Here is a 19,898-nt window from a genome sequence, read left to right on the forward strand (position 1 = left end):
TTTGCCTCAAGATCATTTAAGTAGGCTACTGAAATACAGACGTATGCTTATAATCTGAGAGGTTTATCTCTGTCTTTGTGTCCTGTCGTGTGTCTCAGTCAAATCCTTCAACACTCATTTTTATCCATTTTCATGGCATGAAAGTACCTCATTAGATTCTATCATTCTCTGTCTGTCCCCGAACAATCCCTCACATCCCAATGAGTCGTAACTTCCCTGTTTATCGGTTCAATCGGGATACGTCTAATGAGGCACTTGTCCTGTACGTCAGAATGCTGTCTGTGTGAGTGTGTGCGCTGACGTAGAGGTGGGCTGGCAGAGAGTTAAGTGTAGTCTGGGTGCCATCAAGATAAGGCAAACATCAGAAGTCCTGAAGACAGTAGATAGCTCAGTCTGAGTACTGATGTGTACATGAGTGTCTTGTGTCAGATGATATCTCAGCGGATCCTCTCAGCGTCGGCTTACATTTTCATTCATTCTGAAAGCTCAAACTGATAGCTCCAGCAGAAAAGTTGTGAAGTGATTTCATGAATGAGGTATCACGACATCGCTTGGCACTCTCCAGCATCATTTTATTTTTCGTCGGATTTGGACGATCTGAAGCTGATCGCTGGAAAGCTGTGCGCGTATTGGACGGATCCTCTCCTCGAGCAGAAGAGTTGTTGTGAAAGAGTTTTGCAGAAGAGCACCAGCAGCAGCATGGATTACTTTTTATTTCGACTCTTCTGCTCTTTGGCTTTGGCGTCGCTTCTAGTTCAAAGGTAAGAACTTGCTCAGTTGTTTCGTGTCACATTTTTTATACATCCGTTGTTGCTTTTACATCTTTGAGAAAAGTGTGAAAAGGGAAGTTTTGTTTTCAATCTTTTGTAATGTAACTATTTGGAAGTGTCATAAAGTTATGGGCTATTGATTCAGTTTTTATTTATATATGTTTTATTGGTAGATTTTAATAATTTTGCTAATAAATAATGGCTTTACCAGAGCTTAATTTAATATCAGTGAACCCACGTACAGTTTGTTTGCAGTTTATTTATTACTTTATTTGCATTTTCCTTTGATATTATTATATTACTGGTAGCCTAGTTTGCAACTTCACAAAACTTTTCTTACTTGTACTGTTATGGAAGGAGTTTTGCATCTGCTATTTGTCAAGTTATCTCATTCGTAATTGCCTCAAATCAGCCCCATTTGATGCCATATTTTCTGCATGTATAATATGGTGTCTATTTCCAGCACATGGTGTATTTTGTAATAGTCATGAGCATTAGGCTTCTCAGTGGTACTTTTGTCACTTTAATGTGTGCCACAGCAGTTTTGTATGATCCAGTAATAAAGGATCTTTGTATATACTAAACACTTAAACAATGCAGAAGAACACAGGGTATTTATTATTTATTACCTCTTTATTTATTACCTTTTTTCCGTGCAGATGTATTTGGATACATGATAAGGTTTCATTCTCTCTTCTAGGGCAGACTCAAATGAGATCCTGGGACTAAAGATCCCCTTTGACCCCATTCTCAATGCCAACACGGTGTGTTTGACCTTGCCCGGCCTGACAAAGAAACAGCTGGACGTATGTATGAGACATCCAGATGTGACAGCCTCAGCCATACAGGGCATCCAGATCGCCATCCATGAGTGCCAGCATCAGTTCAGAGGACACCGCTGGAACTGCTCAAGTCTGGAGACCAGGAACAAGATCCCCTATGAGAGTGTTGTCTTCAGCAGGGGTAAGCAACAAAATTAACTTCAATGAACATTTGTAGAAATTGTGACTTTTTTAGTTTGTGAACACTTTGAGAGATTAAAAAAAAAAAAATCTGGTTCAGCTAAGTTAGGTGCTTTTCATGGGACCAGTGTGTAGAAGTACAAAAACTGAGTTTCAAATAAATTTGGTATACGTACTTCATTAACATACTAAACTACATCTAAATTATTTGGCTAGCTAGAAACTGATCCATATTGGGTAAATTAATCCTTGAAGTTTGTATATTGCAGACACACATAAATGTTTGATAGTAGGAAAGCTTTATCAGCCATAGGCATATATCACTTAAAGAGTGGATGTAAATATCCTGCAAGAGGGCTTCCCTGGCCAGCTAATGCATTTTACTCTGTGCCAGTGCAAGTGCTGTGAATTTGCTTTCAGCATTTTCCCAACCCTCAGTGGCAAAAGCATAAACCTGTTTAGTTAGTTTCTATAACCCAAAGTGACAGTTTCCTTCAGTCTTTGATTCATTTTCCCACTTCCTCCACTATCAGCGCAGCCGGGCGTGCCTCTCACTTTAAATTATTTGTTAGATTGATTTGTTCCAGGTCTTTCATTGGCTTGGAAGGAAATCTAAACAGCATTTTCATGTCCGTGTCTTCTGGCTGTGCCTAAGTGCCGTTTGCCCCCCATAGAATCATGAGAGGATTGCACGAAAAAAAAGCAGCACTGGCTGGTGTCGTGTTTGCGTGCTCGTGTGTGTATTTCAGCATGCAGGTCTCCTCTGCGTGAGTGTGTATGTCACCGTGGGTGGGTGGGTTAATAGGTGTGAGTTCCTGTGTGTTTTGAAATGATCAATTGAACATCATTCAGCTATCTCAGATCTTTGCTCCGTGCCCCAAGGGCAGCTCTGCCATCAGCAAGCATTTTTGAAAAACACACTGAATTCCAGACACTGAATGCTTCACACCTGATTTAAGTTTTAAAGGCTCATTAGTCATTTGTAATCGCCAGAGATGGACAAAACAGGACACGGAGGTGAGGCGAGGCTGCATTCACAGGCCTAATAAGACAAGCCCCAATCTGCATTAAACACGCTTTTTAAGTGGTAGACACGGGGTCATGGCCAGTTTAAAACTTGTTCAAACTTGGAAATTTCTGTTTCTCTTGAATGATCATTTACAATAAACCAACTTTAGTGGTCACACGAATGCATATGAACGTATACAGTCAGTCAGGGGTGTGAAGTAACGAATTACAAATACTCACGTTACAGTAATTAAGTAGTTTTTATCAGTAATTGTACTTTTTTGAGTAGTTTAAAAATTGTGTACTTTTACTTTTACTTGAGTACATTTTAAGTGATGTATCGGTACTTTTACTCCGCTATTTTCCTCCGTTTGTGGTCGTTACATGCTTATTTTAATTTTATTTTTATCCATCAACGTGATTGGATAGAGAGATAGTTGGTAAATTCCCACTCACTTATGAGACGAGCGATCTGCGCTGCCTCGTCTCTCTCTCTCGCGTGTGTTCTGCAGCAGTCACTTGGATAAGTTGTTGTTGCTTTTCGAACTTGTTGACTTTTGATGAGTTTGAGCGTGAGAATAACTTTCATCTTTTCTTCCACTGAATACTGTTTCCGTGCTGTTTTGATGTATTTTAAAGAGTTGGCAGTCAAAATTAAAACTGCTGGACGATAGATACTCTTCGTTCTTTATGACAAACAAGATAATGTGAATTACAGAATGTACAACGTTTTAAAAATGTATCAATTACGGTGTACAGCGTTTATTATGAGGGGGTAGAATCCACAGCTCAGTACTCACTACTCAATACTCATGAGTACTTTTAAATAGGCTACTCTTTTACTCTTACTCAAGTAGTTTTTTGGACAAGTACTTTTACTCTACTCACACTACATTTTTTGGAAGGTAATGGTACTTTTACTTGAGTATATTTTTTCAGTACTCTTTCCACCACTGTCAGTCATGCAGAAGTAATAAGCTTTTATATTTTTGTAGATTTTCTTTCAGATCTTTGACATTAACCAGGCTGAGTTTTTTTCCTCTTAATGACGTAACTAGAAAAAAAAATTTATGATTTAAACAGCAGACATTTTATGAAAGATGCAAAAGTCATTATACATTGTCAGTACATTATATTATATTTCACATTAACCATGCTGATTTTCCTTTTTTTGATAATTTAAAGGACAAAATAGGAATCTCATAGCCTTTCAGTTTCTCATATTTCTTAATATTTATTTTCTTTCAGATCATTATCATTAACCAGGCACATACATTTTTTTTCTTTTAGTGATTTAATCATTAAAAATAAAAATGTTGTATGACATCTATCTATCTATCTATTGAGAGAGAGAAAAAGGAAGAGAGAGATTCATATGCTTTCAGATTTTTGGTCATTTAAATGGCAAGATAGTAATTTTATTTTCTTTCAGATCTTAGACATTTACCAGACTGATATATATATATTTTTAAAACAGGAATTGTGTATGTGTACTTAAGTGGGTCTTTTTCATGCTGAAGAAGTGCTCTTTGATTTTAGCAGGCAGAAGGAACTATAAACTATTTAGCCTTTATGGGCTCTTTCATGTTCCTGAGCATGGCCTTCTTTAATTCCCCATCTGTCCCTGAAAGTGATTCAGGAGAGTCTGCTTTTATGAGACCTCCGATTATTATTGTTTGAGACCATTAGCTTTCAACAAGCCTTTTGCACATGCAGGCACCTTCTTCACTCTGGAAACCCTGTAGAGAAAAAAACAGTGTAATTAAATATTCTTATACAAGAACAACAACATAACTTGCTACTGCTACATATGGCTCTCATGTGTTCGAACGTATTTGCTGAGGAATTTCTTAAATCTTGTTGGAAAGCCTTAAAGTCTGCCGCACTTCAGGTCCAATAAAGAGCGCAGCGGATGAGGGCTGAAATCCAGATGAGCGGCATGTGATTAGTGCAGATCAAACAGCCGCTAACAGTAGCCAGGTTAATTGCAGCCACGTTTTTGAGCTCAGCGCAGAGCCTGTGCACAGATGAGCATGTCTGTGCTTAGCCACGCTAACCGGAGCCCTCCACACCTTCTCCATTGTTCCTGCATGTGCATGCTTTGGATGCTTAAGCGCAGCACAGCATTCACTAACTTTGTCCTGTGAGGTCTTTCTGTTGCTTGTTGTGTGAAGGAATATACTGGTACTGCTGTCAAACATCAGGGCTTGTGTGGTTTCTCCTCAAATGCGATAGCTATCTTCTCCACAAAGCACAGAGAGAACAATTCCAGGGCAAAGTGGGGAGCTTATAGACAATGTTTGAGTGAGGCTTGCCTGAATAATCCCTTGTATTGTCTCTTTGGCAGGCTTCAGAGAAAGTGCGTTTGCATATGCTATCGCAGCGGCCGGAGTGGTGCATGCCGTGTCCAACGCCTGCGCCATGGGCAAGCTGAAGGCCTGCGGCTGTGATGAGAAACGCAGAGGGGATGAGGAGGCGTTCAGGATCAAACTCAACCGTCTCCAGCTGGAGGCCATCAACCGGGGGAAAGGCATGGTGCACGGTGTGATGGAACACTTTCCCGCCGATGCTCTCGGCCCCCAGGACTCCTGGGAATGGGGCGGCTGCAGTCCCAACGTGGAGTTTGGGGAACGCTTCTCCAAGGACTTCCTGGACTCCCGTGAGACATACAGAGACATTCACTCCAGGATGAGACTTCACAACAACAGAGTTGGCAGGCAGGTGAGAGACGGCGTTATGTTGACTGTGTGTGTGATGTGTGACACTAAGCCTGAAAGAATCAGCAGTGTTGGATTGCATTTCCAAAGAGTGCAAAGGGATCATCTTACGCTCCCTTTTAAGGTGCGTTAAAACCCGGTGTTCAAAGATGAGCGCTTCTTTTCTACTGAGATACTATAACCGTGTCACATGTACTATAGGAGACAATAGCGGTTGAGTTCCTCCTTTTGATGTACCTAGAAGCTACAGATTTCCTCCGAGCGGTGGTTAAACATGAAGGGACGCTCATGTTGCAGCTGTGCTCTTGAAAGCTTCATTCCTGTCCGTTTTGCCAAGCGTAACATTTTTGTTTGTGCGTTCCCTGAGTCGTGCGATCGTTGGTTTTTCTAAAGCCAGGCCCTGGCATTGCGAGAGGTTTGTTGAACTTTTTGCCTGGGCTCCTGCCTGCGTGTAAACGTACGAGCTGGTGCCCCGTCTATGCTCAATTAGGTGCTCTCATGAATCTTTTCCGATCTCCACGCACCCCCCGAACCACCTACCAACAGCAAAACACTTAAATGAGCAATAACTCCACTCGAGCAAAAGCAAACATGTGCTTCTCTGAAATGTGTTATCTTTGGATTTGGGAATGTTTAAAAGGCATTTAAGCTTTATCAAAATATGCCTTCCCTGGTGTTGTCTTTGATCAGTGAGTCCCTCCTGGTGGCAAGGGATCGAGGTGTTGTCTCTTTGTGTTGTTGTACTAATTAGATAATAAGAGGCAGATTAGTGGCACTGTAGAGCAGTTAAGTTAAAGGGGTCATATGATGTGATTTCAAGTTTTCCTTTCTCTTTGGAGTGTTTCAAGCTGTTCGTGCATAGATCAAATCCCTAAAGTTGCAAAGATTAAAGTCTCAAACCAAAAGAGATATTCTTTATAAAAGTTAAGTCTCGTCCACGCCCTCCTAAAACGCCTCGTTTAAACACGCCCCCACATGTCTACGTCACTGTGTGGGAAGATTTGCATAATGCCGCCCAAATGTTCACGCAAAGAAAGAAGGTGTAACTTTTATTCTCGCTGTAGTATTGTTGCTGCCGCCGCCGCCATGTCGCAGAGACGCCGTGTTTCGTTGTGAAAGCAAAACTACTTTGTTTGGCCTTCCAAAAGAGGACACAACTAGAAATCAGTGGTTAAGTTGTATTTACAACACTGTTCCAGAACAGTTCAACCCAAATATTCAGATGTCTGCAGCGCATTTTACAGAGGACGAGGACTGTTTCCTGATCCTGGTAGAGCAGACTACAATGCCGGCTGTTCTGACTCACAGTCTGTAAGTACGTTTTCGTATTTAAAGGATTTGCCACTGACGATTCAAACGCGAGTTTTGAGCAGTGTAGAGTAGCGCTTGTTGTTTGTCATTTCTCCGATCACAAATTCAGACATGGTTTTATGTTTACGCAGCGCAATGCAACGCAACACATAAAAAGACAGTATAAGTCATTATAATCCGTAATTATGTCCCCACTGGATGCTACAAATGCCTCGTTTGTAATGGTTTTTATTGGTTTTGTCTCGTCGCACCGGGACACGGCATCACAGTATGGTAAGGGGCGTAACATTTCCGTCACACGCTTGAGGTATTCGGCTGATCACAACGCACTGGATAGCCGGCCAATCAGAGCACACCTCGCTTTTCAGAACGATGAGCTTTGTAAAAATTTACGCGTTTCAGAAACACGGGGCATAGAGGAGCAACAATAATGTACAGTATGTGGAAAATAATGTGTTTTTTAACCTTAAACTGCATAAACAGATTTTATTACACCAAATACACCAAATATACTTTTTTAGCAACGTCATATGACCCCTTTACATGCACTGAGATGAATAACAGGACATGGATTAGGTAAAAAACTGATGGATCCTAATGGCCTTTCTTGTGTTACTTGTTTCATAAAGAAAACAAATGGGCACCGCTTTAGTAAAAAATGTCATGTATTTTACTCATGCAGTTTGTTGTATAGAACACAAGGTCATCAGAAATATGAAATAACACATATTTTTCCAAATTTGTTTATCGACCAAAAACGTTAAACAAATCAAAACTGTCGTATATTTTAGATTGTTTACTCTTTGCTTTGATAACACTGTGGATATTTTCCCAACTTCACGAGGAGCATCCAGAGCTGTCTTTCCAACAGATCTGAAGGAAGTTATCTGGCCACTTGTTCGCTGTTTTTTCTTCACTCTGCAGTCCAAGTCACCAATCCCAAAAACATGTTTACTTCTGTAAAGAACTTCATATATAGGCTTTTAAATGGTTCTTACGTGTATCCTTTTTTATGATCACTCAAGCAGTTGTTGCACAATTGTTCATAAATGTAAGACTTCTTAAATTATCTTCTTAAATTATGTAAGAGAGCTGGAAAGAGTATCCTAACCTGATTAGGAGTTGCAAGATGATTGCATTATGCAGACAGAGGCAGACTTTTTTATTTATTATGTATAATTTATTATTCTGGAGTGACAGTATTTACTAAGCATTTGAAAAAAAAATGTTTTCAGAGGGCTATCACTACAACAACAACAACAACAACAACAGAGGTGGTGAAAAAGTACACATGTGGACATCTTGGGTTTTGCAATTTTTCCACTGCCTCTGTTAGTTATTTCTTTGTTGCACTGATATAAAACTTTCTCAAAGAAACTCATGTGGCAAGACAGTTTGCTTGTGCTGTTTAATGTTATTTTATTGTAAATGTTTATCCCCTGAACATCCCATTATGCATAACTTACTTTTTACTGATTTATTCTTTTGTAAATATATATAAATATCATAAATTCAACTCATGTGTGTTTCTCCATTTTGCAAAATAGCACAGTCTAACAGCAAAGCAAGCTACAGTTAAACTTCAAATATGAGAGTGTCTAACTATGTGTAGCAAAACAATGTTTTTGACTTTTTATTTTGGACATAAGTTTATGTCCATAAGATCATGAAAGTTAAGTAAATAAAATTAGTTGAAATAAATCTTGCATGCATAGTGTAATGCCATTCCTGTCATATTACTCTTGCAGGCCCACTATTGACTTATTCATTAGTTGAGGGCAGTCATTTTGGTTTGACATTGCTGTTGGCGTTACTTCACAACACTTAAATGGAATTTCAGTCAGTACTTACTGTAGGAATTAGACAGTATTTGCTGAAACTTATTTTCAACTTCATTATATAAAGCTCTGCCTTCCTGCTGTTGGGTTAGAACATAAGTGTTTGTACTATTTCTACTCTTATAAACCACCACTTCTTGTAATCCTGAGGTAACGTTTTAAATTTGGCTGGCACTTTTATCCATAGAAACTTCAATCGCATTCAAAAGATACATTTTTACCAGTTCTTGCATTCCCTGGGAATCAAAGCAATGACCTTGGCATTGGCATCGCTATGCTCTACTGATTGAGCACTATTTTAAGAGTTTCACTATAGCTTGTAACTTCAATTTTAGCAACTTGAACTGCTTTTAGTGTGGCTGCTCCTCACACAATGACCGCTCATCAGCTGTGCATTCTAAACGTGGGAGGTAAGATATCATCATGGATTAACCTGTTGTCACTCTTTATCAGGACGGTACAGAGCTGAAGTGTAAATGACCACGATAAGCTCAGATGGGCTTCACTGGCAGGTTCACACAGACAGAGTCGCAGATTGTTCATTGTTTGCTGCTTCCTCTTCTATAATTTGTCTCTGTATCGTTCCATCAGTTTTCTGCTTCCCTTGATTATTCAGACAAAACATGGTCAGTCCCAAATAAAGTAACAGATAGTAGCCGTGTTTGCCATCTACAGTACTTCTACTAATTCTCATGCCCAATTCTGTCTCAGCCTATAAGCTTAGACACATCGTTCTAGAGACTGTAAATTTGGTATATTTCTAAAAATCTTTGTTATTGATGAATTATGTCACAGTTTTGTGATTAATTATGATAATTATCATGATCATTGTGGATTTTACTGGCAAAAGTCACCCATTCTTGGACTCAGAGATGACATTTCAAAGGTTTTTTATTGTTATCAGTTTCTAAACTGATTAATTGTTATTTATATTGGATGATCTATAAAGGATGCTGGAAGTTCAGGATTTCTATCTGAGAAGCTCAATTAGGAGGTGTGGCGTTTGATCAAGCTGCCAGTGAGGGTGTGATGTACAGAGAGAGACACCATTGTTCAGGAATATTTCTTCTGCTCCTGCCAATAAGCCTATTTGGCATTTGAACCTGATTGTCAGAAAAAAGATAGACAAGAAACTTTGCTGCTACCGAAATATGTTACTGTTGGCAGGTTTTCTCGAGTCAGTGTCAGCGGGATGAGAAAGGAAAAATGACAAAATCCTTCATCTTCCATCCTTAATTAAACTCATCTTCTCAAAATTCATGATATATTTATGTTTTTCTCTGCCTAGCCCATTGTCTTTGGCAATTGGGTCCCATAATTTTGGCAGATGGGTGATGTGAGGTAGGGGTCCCGGCCGTGTAGGACGGGACACGCTCTGTATCGCAGAGCTTTTTTATTTGCAAGGTTTGCGACCCAATATTCCCTCACCTCCCAACCTCCCTCCCCGGGAAAGGTAGTCGCTTGTCGAGGAATGTAGTGACTTTACTGGGATGTACATGTCGCCTCATGCCCACCCTCTGGTTCTCACGACGTTCAGTCTTGTTAAAAGCTCTAATTAGTGGCTGCTGGCTATTTGGAAACAGATGTTTAAAGCCAGCAAAAGATTTTAGACATCAAACACAGCGGGAAGTAGAAAGACATTCGCCCTTCCTTCCCCAAATACAACTTTTAAACAGTCTGTCACTGGCCAAGGCAATACAGAGGGAAAAAAAGGAAACTGCATGAAGAGAATCGATTTAATTGTATTGTTTTAGTATTTGCCATTCACTGCCTCTGGCAACATCATATGGACCGGCAGGGCAAAAAGAACAGGGCATGTTTTTATGTTTGCAGTAGTTGCCGATTACATGGCAACGTCTAGTGGGGTTGTAAATTATTTTTTGCATGTTTTCATTGGAGCTCCTTCCACTCAATGAAGACCGGTTGGAAAGCCATGCGGCGTTTCTACTTTTAGAGCAAAGCAAGCAAAGGGCAGGAGACAGTACAGAAACACAGTTTATAAGAACAATGTTTTGACCTAAAAGTATTAGTGACATTTCCTCTACATTTCTTTGCTTTATACACCACACATGATTTAAATGTAAACATGTTTAATTGACCAAATACATCACAGTCTGGTCATGCATTTGTCCGAGACTTTAATTAAGACGTGTGTTGGGATATTGAGGTTTTGGTGGAACGTCTCCTCTGAAACATCAAAGGAACCGAGCAATACTCATTCAGCAATTCATCAAGAGCCATTAGATGGAGGATCATATTGTCAGGCACCCTGTCATCATTTTGTCCTAGATCTTAAATGGACTTTCCAGCTTATACCTAACGGTGTCTCACTGCGACTGCAAAGCCCTGAACACGAAAGTGCTCCACACATGATTGTCTCTATCTGTGGTGACAGACACTAATATGTTCCTGCTTTTTGGACTGGCATACAAAGATTGTTGACATAAATGTAGCTGTAATGTAGTGATAAAGACATCATGAAATAAAATCGACCTTTCAATTTTCCTTCAGTCTCACATTCACAAAAATAACAAGAAATTGCATTGCAGACTAGTAATACTGATTTTTAAGCCACGTGACTCTCTACAGCTTTCTCTACAGCTTTACTTTTGTCACCCATACAGGGGTGCTAGCTTTACTGCTCCTCAAGCCGTGCTGTTCTCTGTGCATCTAGATTTCATACGCTTTTGTTCTCAGATCAACTTTATCTGGAATAGTTTTACAGTAAATTTAAGGAATATGAACACTGCCATGTGGAAACTCTTTATCAGAAAGGAAAACAGTCTTGTTGCCATATGGCAATTCTGTGCCACATTGGAATAGCTGTGATGTATTTCCTCATTGGGAATTTCTATAGATAGAGTATCAAGTATAAGACATTCGCCCTTCCTTCCCCAAATACAACTTTTAAACAGTCTGTCACTGGCCAAGGCAATACAGAGGGAAAAAAAGGAAACTGCATGAAGAGAATCGATTTAATTGTATTGTTTTAGTATTTGCCATTCACTGCCTCTGGCAACATCATATGGACCGGCAGGGCAAAAAGAACAGGGCATGTTTTTATGTTTGCAGTAGTTGCCGATTACATGGCAACGTCTAGTGGGGTTGTAAATTATTTTTTGCATGTTTTCATTGGAGCTCCTTCCACTCAATGAAGACCGGTTGGAAAGCCATGCGGCGTTTCTACTTTTAGAGCAAAGCAAGCAAAGGGCAGGAGACAGTACAGAAACACAGTTTATAAGAACAATGTTTTGACCTAAAAGTATTAGTGACATTTCCTCTACATTTCTTTGCTTTATACACCACACATGATTTAAATGTAAACATGTTTAATTGACCAAATACATCACAGTCTGGTCATGCATTTGTCCGAGACTTTAATTAAGACGTGTGTTGGGATATTGAGGTTTTGGTGGAACGTCTCCTCTGAAACATCAAAGGAACCGAGCAATACTCATTCAGCAATTCATCAAGAGCCATTAGATGGAGGATCATATTGTCAGGCACCCTGTCATCATTTTGTCCTAGATCTTAAATGGACTTTCCAGCTTATACCTAACGGTGTCTCACTGCGACTGCAAAGCCCTGAACACGAAAGTGCTCCACACATGATTGTCTCTATCTGTGGTGACAGACACTAATATGTTCCTGCTTTTTGGACTGGCATACAAAGATTGTTGACATAAATGTAGCTGTAATGTAGTGATAAAGACATCATGAAATAAAATCGACCTTTCAATTTTCCTTCAGTCTCACATTCACAAAAATAACAAGAAATTGCATTGCAGACTAGTAATACTGATTTTTAAGCCACGTGACTCTCTACAGCTTTCTCTACAGCTTTACTTTTGTCACCCATACAGGGGTGCTAGCTTTACTGCTCCTCAAGCCGTGCTGTTCTCTGTGCATCTAGATTTCATACGCTTTTGTTCTCAGATCAACTTTATCTGGAATAGTTTTACAGTAAATTTAAGGAATATGAACACTGCCATGTGGAAACTCTTTATCAGAAAGGAAAACAGTCTTGTTGCCATATGGCAATTCTGTGCCACATTGGAATAGCTGTGATGTATTTCCTCATTGGGAATTTCTATAGATAGAGTATCAAGTATATTACTGCACTTATTTATTTAAATGTGCATTTTTTAGATGTGCATTTATTAATGTGTGCTCATTTTTCTGAACACATGAAACAAATCATTATTGAATTATTTGTTTCATGTGTTCAGAAAAATACGCACACTTATATTTTACAGAAAAGACCAAGAAGAAGAGTGCACAGCTGACTAACGCTGAGCATGTTTATAAGAGGAATAAATGGCAATGACTCACTCAATTTAAGTTTGAAATGTACTTTATAAATATCTCAAATTATTAAAGAAACGTGAATTGAATGAGTTATTTGAAAGTAATTTTTCTTTAGAATAACAGGCACGGGTTAATTGTACAAGAAGAGGGAAGTTTGTGTTTCTATGATACACATTATGTTGTAAGAATTAAATATTATTTCCATTCGATTTTATATATAAATTTGGGGAATTGTTGCCATTTGGAAACTCTGTAATGGAAACTACTGAGAGACAAAAAAATAAAGTTCTTTAAAAGCAGTAATATTTCTTTCACTAAAATGTAATAACTTTCTCCACTTGTTAAATGACTTCTTAAAAGGCGGCATGACAGAAATGCAGCACATTAAAAAAGTTAAATGTGTTGCAAATGCTGTTTCAGTTTAATAGTATTCTTGAAAGTATTGAGCTGTAATGGCTTGATTGACAAGTCCCAAATAATTGAATATTATTGTAAAAGCTGCTTAATTTAAATATTAGTTTCTACTATTTACTATTGTTGATGTATTGTGAAGGAAAAAGTATCTGACTTGAGGGGACTTGCAACTGTATTGCTGTATACTGCCTGTGGGCCAAATGTGCTACCAATGTGTTTTACTTGATCTCAGTCTGGTGCCAGTTTATGGGTGAGCCTGTCTCATTTTTTCTTCAATTAAAGTGGCCCAGATGTGGCTCTCAATTTGCTCTGCACCAATGAAATTACAGCACACCCTTCAAAACATCCACATCCACTGCATGTCGGAAAAGAAAATGTGTAAATTTATAGGCCCTAATATGTTTTGCTTGCAGATCCATTTATAGGGGCTTCTGCTGTGTTGCTGTAGCTTCTGGAGCAGCACGTGTTGCTGTACACATCAAATGCTGACGAATAACTGCAACACTTCTTCCACTGCGAATCTGCCAAATACATGTCACACCGAAAGATTTGCTCTCTTTAAGTTTGAAGTATGCCTTTAGGTTTGTTCTGTGCTGACACCCTCTTCAGAGTTCCAGAACATCCCTCGATTGCATGCAGGTTGCGATATAAATGTATGCTCCTCTGCATATAAAGCCCTGTATCCCTATAGAAACGTAAGATACGTTGAATAAAACAAATGTGTTGATAAAGCCTATTGTTTCACAAGTTTCATTCTGTGCCAGCAGGGCAGTGCAGAGGCTTGACAGGCTTTACTTTAAGGATTTTAATCTGTTCATGGCAGACGCGCGAATGAGCTGCGCTTCCTGCACTTCATCTGTAGCTCCTCAGGCTAGACGGTCTGCCAGGCTTCAGTCAGATGCTCCACCTCTCCACACACCCGATAGATTATCCTGTTGTCACTTAAGCAGGGCGGCAGCTTCCAAGAGAGCACTTCCTGTCTCTTCCTCGCTTCCTCCACTGCCGCGCACCCACGCTGCTCCTGCCCTTAGGTGCCGAGTCCAGGCAGAGGAGGAAGAAGAGCAATCAGACCCTGCGATCTTCCATCCCAACCCTGTAGCTTCCTCAGCATGGGCCGCACATGGCAAGAGCAGGCAGGTCCACTTCCTAACTGCTGGAGGTGAGACATTTAAATTCCCATCAGGTTCTCAGCACTCAAAGCGAAAGGATTTGAATATCCTTATTTGTCTGTACCCGCATCGCATCGGCCCTCAGGCAACTGATTTGGCTTCCTTTTGAAAGGCTGCAGTCTTTCGAAACAATGACCTTGAGATGATGAAAAGGCTGGTGCTAAACAGGGTTAATCTTTGTTTACGCTTCACTGAGGGTTAATTTGAGTGCCACTGAGGTGTTCACCTCAGACGGAGCGAGATCAGCCTGAAATTCTGGTGTTTTGTCAAAACAGTTTTGTAGTACCTGATTTGCCATTGTGGCCGTATTGTTGTGATTGATCGTTGTTATCTTTGGCCTCAATAAGGGTGTGATATCTGTTTCATATCTGTCTCTCGACTCTTTGAGCCCATTCATATAAAACAGACCTGCTCCATTTGCATGCACACCTATGGTGGCTAAGAACTTGAAACAGAAACCACCGGCATGCAAACCGTATAGCCTGAAGAATTCACGATCTTCAGGGATGGGAGATGTCTGCTTTTGACAACTGCTGAAAGTAACCTGCGACTCGAGGTGAACAGCAACAGTTGTCAGAACATTGCGTTTTAGCAGACTGCGGCCCTGGAGGATCGAAAAGTTGTTTTGAGTCATTTCAGAAACTGAAAAAATATGTCCTGGATTGTGACGCCACGGCATAGGAGGGGGGAAACTGAAGAAAGAAAAACACAAGCCATGGCTGAGTGACGTGAAATAGCGCAGCTTCATTTTGTACAGTGAAACCTAATCCGTAGAGTTTTGACAGACAAAACTCGACTTATCTGTAAAGATGTTCATACTGTGTTTTGTCCCGCGGTGAGCGCTAGGAAGCTTGAGACAGTGTGAAATGTGGGATTGCTAAGCCTTAATGTTTGTGCTTGTGTTGTTGATATGGGTGGGTGCTGGGGCATCTGTCAGTAGTGAGGGTGGCCCCTCTTCCTCTTGGTAATTGGATCTAAAAGTTTATAGCTGGGGATGACAGATAAGTGCATTGTTGAGAGAATGGGAGGTCTGAACTTGTGAGTAGGGCATCCTCATCTCCAACTCTGACATGTCATGTGGTGGAACTTATAACCACAGAGAAAAAACAGTGCATGAGTAATACTAGACTGAATAAATCTTGTTCTTCATCTGGATATATTAATTTATTCATTAATAATGTGTTTCGTGCATACTGTACAATGACTTGAATATGCCTCTTCTATGATGTGCATGGTTTTAATTTATGAATTAAAATTTATTTTGATAGTTTTTTTTTTTTTTTGGTGTGCATAAAGTCAAAAATGTCAGGGTGGTACAACTGTTCAGATTTTATAAATAAAAGTTTATCATAAAAAGAGTTTTAGTATAAATATTTTGGCATAATCATTTACTAATGTAAAAAATAATAATTAAAGTACTTAGTAGCCAAATCAAAGTCATGCGGTCCAACCAACATGTAGAAACATGCAGAAAACAAAACAATACAGAAAACAGGAACTAATACATAGAAAGGAATCTTCTTAATGACTTTAAAGACCTTAATGAAAAGCTTAATGAGCTTTATGATTTTATTCATAATATTTAAATTTTAAAAAATTGTTTTTCTTTACCTATTAATTAGGTTCTCATAGATGTAGTTTAAAGAGGGCATGAATCAATGATTGAGGAATCATTTCTCACATATGTAATATATGAAACATGTTGTCCACCATCAACAGTTCCGTTATGAAAAGCAAAGTAACGATTTAAAAACTATATTTTTTTATGTAAAAAATAACAAATTTTCCTTACTGTGTACACTCTTAAATGTCATTGACTCATCTATTAATATCTATATAATTTTCCATTCATCACAAATCAGTGATTCAACTAATAAGGGCTCAGATGATTTTTCACTAATGCATTGCAAGGTCTAGATTGCCAACTATGGTCCAGATGCTGTGGTTTCCAGATATTAACATCTTCCTCATCTGTTTTGCTTGTGTGCAGGTTGTGGTGGACCACATGAGGAGGAAATGCAAATGCCACGGCACATCAGGAAGCTGTCAGCTCAAAACCTGCTGGCAGGTGACTCCAGAGTTCAGAACGGTGGGCTCTCTGCTGAAGGAACGCTTTAATATCGCCACGCTAATCAAAGCCCACAACAGAAACACAGGTCAGGTGGAGCACGCCCATCCGACACACCGACGGAGAGCCAACGCAAACGATCTGGTCTACTTTGAGAAGTCCCTGGATTTCTGCGAGAGGGACCCTGGATCGGACTCTGCCGGGACCCAGGGCCGGATCTGTAACAAGACCAGCCAGGGAATGGACAACTGTGAGAGCCTGTGCTGTGGCCGGGGCCACAACATCTTACAGCAGACTCGCAGCGAACGCTGCAATTGCAAGTTCCACTGGTGTTGTTATGTTGTGTGCGAAGAGTGCAGGATAACAGAGTGGGTCAGCGTCTGCAAGTGAAATAAGCAATCATCTATTAAATGTACAAAAACAGACATTAAACACAGGGAAAGACTGAGAAATCCCTCCCTTTTGCAATGGACTGCCGCTTCCATGATTCGAATGGAAAGCACAAAAGCAGACTGAGATGAATTGAGTGCTAGAGAAGTGTGCACGTGTTTGCACACTGCATGGGTCCAAGCACAAGGTTTCAGACTGATTTTGGACTTGCACTGCATATAATTTCAGAAAGTATTTTTAATTTAAATAAATTAAGAATATGGATATATTGTTGAGAATATTGCCAACAGAGCACTCATCGACACTACGTGGTGTTTGTTTTATTTCAGTTTTCAGAAAAATCAATGGCTCCTAGTCCTGTAATATAGCACCAAGCAGATGCATGGGATTCCGGTACTTAAAGAAGAGAAATAAATATATCTATATATAAATATAAATACCTTTGCACAGAGCCATTTTTTTTAGAAGAGTTTGCCAAATAAACTCTGAGTATAAAAACGGTATCATATACCAGTTAATATCAATTCAAAAAGGCCAGCATGTCTTGTTTAAATTTCCAGTGATTGTATATATAACCACTTTAATGCTGGTAAAAGTGTAGACTGGTCTTCAAAGGCTTTTTAAACAGTCAAATGAATGGATTGCAAGCTGTGGATCAGTTCTGGTGACCAGCTGAAAAGACAACACTTTTACATGGATATTTGTTATGGACAAATCTTATGAAAAACAGACCGTAAAAAGGATCTGAGGAGACTAAATGTATGGAAGAAGCTGGAATAAACCTCTACAGATGCTTGTGTGCATGTTGTTTCCCTGCAATCTGTTGGCTGTGCCTCTGTTCACTGTAACAGGAACATATTCACCAGAGCTTTTAATGTCAGTCAGTAGATATTTAGACAGATGTATAATCACGTCCTGATCACCACACCCATAATGTGGTAGCTTTAGGTCCCCTCGACTCACCAAACGTTATATAAAAAATAAAATATCTCAATTTCTGCCAGCTCATTCTTCAAGTGAGTGTCCAGACATGACTATTCAACATTCAAAGTTTGAAGTCTTATATAATGTCTTGCATAAAGTAGTAAAATATAACTGGATATTTTATTAAAATAACTGTTCAAGGCCAGTGAAAGAAACTTCTATAAGTCTCAGATATTTTTTAGTTTTAAAAAATCATTAAGTTTCTTCAAAAACCATTACTTTGATCAATAATAATTACTCATACAATAAGCTTTTGTACACTTTTGTCCATCTGAAACATTTTTTTTTAGAATCAGATAAATAAATAATAATTACTCGATACATGATACAAGGGAATTGTTTTCATATAGTAATTTTAAACTTTGGCCCATAATGAAATACATTTTTTTGTTTGTTTTAATCTGCTAATTTTGTTCTGTTTTTCTGTTTTGCTTTATTGTTGTATTTATTTATTTGTGTGATGTTTCTCATGTTAAAATATATGCCAAAACATCAAAAATGCATTTGTAAAAATATACCGAGTCAGCTGAATTTTGAGTTGTCAGAGTTGAGTTCCGGTTAACGTTTAATTTAGTTTGATTGTTTGCACATTTAGACCAATTATTCTGGAGAAAATGACTGACATGAAATATTGTGTGGGATGAGCGCGATGATATGCATTTTTTAAATTTTAAATGGTATAATTTTTTTTTAAGTTTGAATATATAAGTTATTTTATTTTGTGGATAACTTAATATTTGTAAAACAATAAAGAACTTAATTATAAATGATTGAAAAATGATATTGACATTCCTGCATACTAGCTTTCACATTTCACCTGTTTTGCGTGTGCAGCAGGAAGAAAACCACACACCAATATATCCTATTGTGCATGTTTTTTAATTTATGGAAAGCAGGAGAGAGAAAGAGAGAGAGAGAGAGAGCAAAAGAAAAAAGAAACATTTTTTTCTGTTGTCTGGCAAAAGTAAACTATTTTTCATTTGTGAACTGCATGAACAGTGAGGACAAGTATGTTGTTGCAGCCTGCAGAGAGATGCCCTCAGGGCTTGAGTCAGTCGACAGCCTTTTGTAGAGTAGCAAAAATGATCATCTCTGTCTTTATATAAACATGTTGCAGCATAAATTAGTCAAGTAACCCTTTTAATCATTAATTGTCATAAAGAACGTAGTAAAGTCATAACTCATAAAGAACATCATAAGGCCCAGCTCCATGAGAGACCAGAAATACACAACTCTGTGTGTGTGTGTGTGTGTGTGTGTATTGTGTGTATAGATAGACAGACAGACAGACATACAGACGATAGATAGCTAGATAGATAGATAGACAGATAGACATGAAATGATCATATCATAAAACATCATCAAACTGAGTATCAGCCTGAAACCAAATGTTACATAAGAAGCATCTGAATTTTGTTCAGATTGAGGGCAGATAATGATGTCTAATGAAGTCAGTTTTATCCCCACCTTTTAATTCTGATGTCATATGACTATGTGCGCAAATAAATTTGTTTACAAAAATTCTCCACAAGTATTAAATTAAATCAAACAGAGCCGATGCCCATATTTGTTACAGGCAGAACAGAATTCTACACTGATGTTTTATTTTTGTGCTTCAGTTGAAGAAAAAACATGATTTGTGGTGCTGTATTTACTGTATATTTGCACTGACAGTCAGATTCTTGACAGACACCTTTATACCCATGTGACTTCTAAGAAAGAGCTTATTTGCATATATTGTGTTTTGCATATCAATCATGTTGTTTTCTATGTGGTTGAGGAGTGCACTCTGTGCAGGAAGTTGACACTTAGGGACACGTAGAGAAGTTTGAGAAGACACTGAGGGAAAAAAAAAAAAAAGAGGCCAGCTGGGGAAAGCAGCCGATGGAAAACAAGCACCTCAGTGCCAATGCCTGATGTGAAATAAATGTTCTGCGTTTTTCCCCAAGGGTGGATCAC

At 38.9% G+C, this 19,898-nt stretch overlaps 1 protein-coding gene across 1 annotated transcript; it reads left to right on the plus strand.

Annotated features, from left to right (window-relative positions):
• The first annotated feature begins 362 nt into the window (after positions 1-362).
• wnt10a (wingless-type MMTV integration site family, member 10a) lies at positions 363-17,345 on the plus strand. The gene is made up of 4 exons (XM_016565123.1): positions 363-761; positions 1,471-1,733; positions 5,088-5,461; positions 16,488-17,345. Exons 1-4 carry the CDS (start codon positions 532-534, stop codon positions 16,953-16,955), a joined length of 1,335 nt encoding a protein of 444 aa, XP_016420609.1. The 5' UTR covers positions 363-531; the 3' UTR covers positions 16,956-17,345.
• The last annotated feature ends 2,553 nt before the right edge of the window (positions 17,346-19,898 follow it).

This window comes from Sinocyclocheilus rhinocerous, unplaced genomic scaffold (assembly GCF_001515625.1).
Source record: "Sinocyclocheilus rhinocerous isolate Xijiao unplaced genomic scaffold, SAMN03320098_v1.1 scaffold1473, whole genome shotgun sequence".
Lineage (NCBI taxonomy): Eukaryota > Metazoa > Chordata > Actinopteri > Cypriniformes > Cyprinidae > Sinocyclocheilus > Sinocyclocheilus rhinocerous.

Excerpts from the sequence above, each read along its gene's own strand:
- wnt10a (XM_016565123.1), top strand. The coding sequence starts at position 532 with ATGAGGTATCACGACATCGCTTGGCACTCTCCAGCATCATTTTATTTT. Across the intron at positions 762-1,470 it reads GCGTCGCTTCTAGTTCAAAG|GGCAGACTCAAATGAGATCC; the intron begins GTAAGAACTTGC and ends TCTCTCTTCTAG. Across the intron at positions 5,462-16,487 it reads ACAACAGAGTTGGCAGGCAG|GTTGTGGTGGACCACATGAG; the intron begins GTGAGAGACGGC and ends GCTTGTGTGCAG.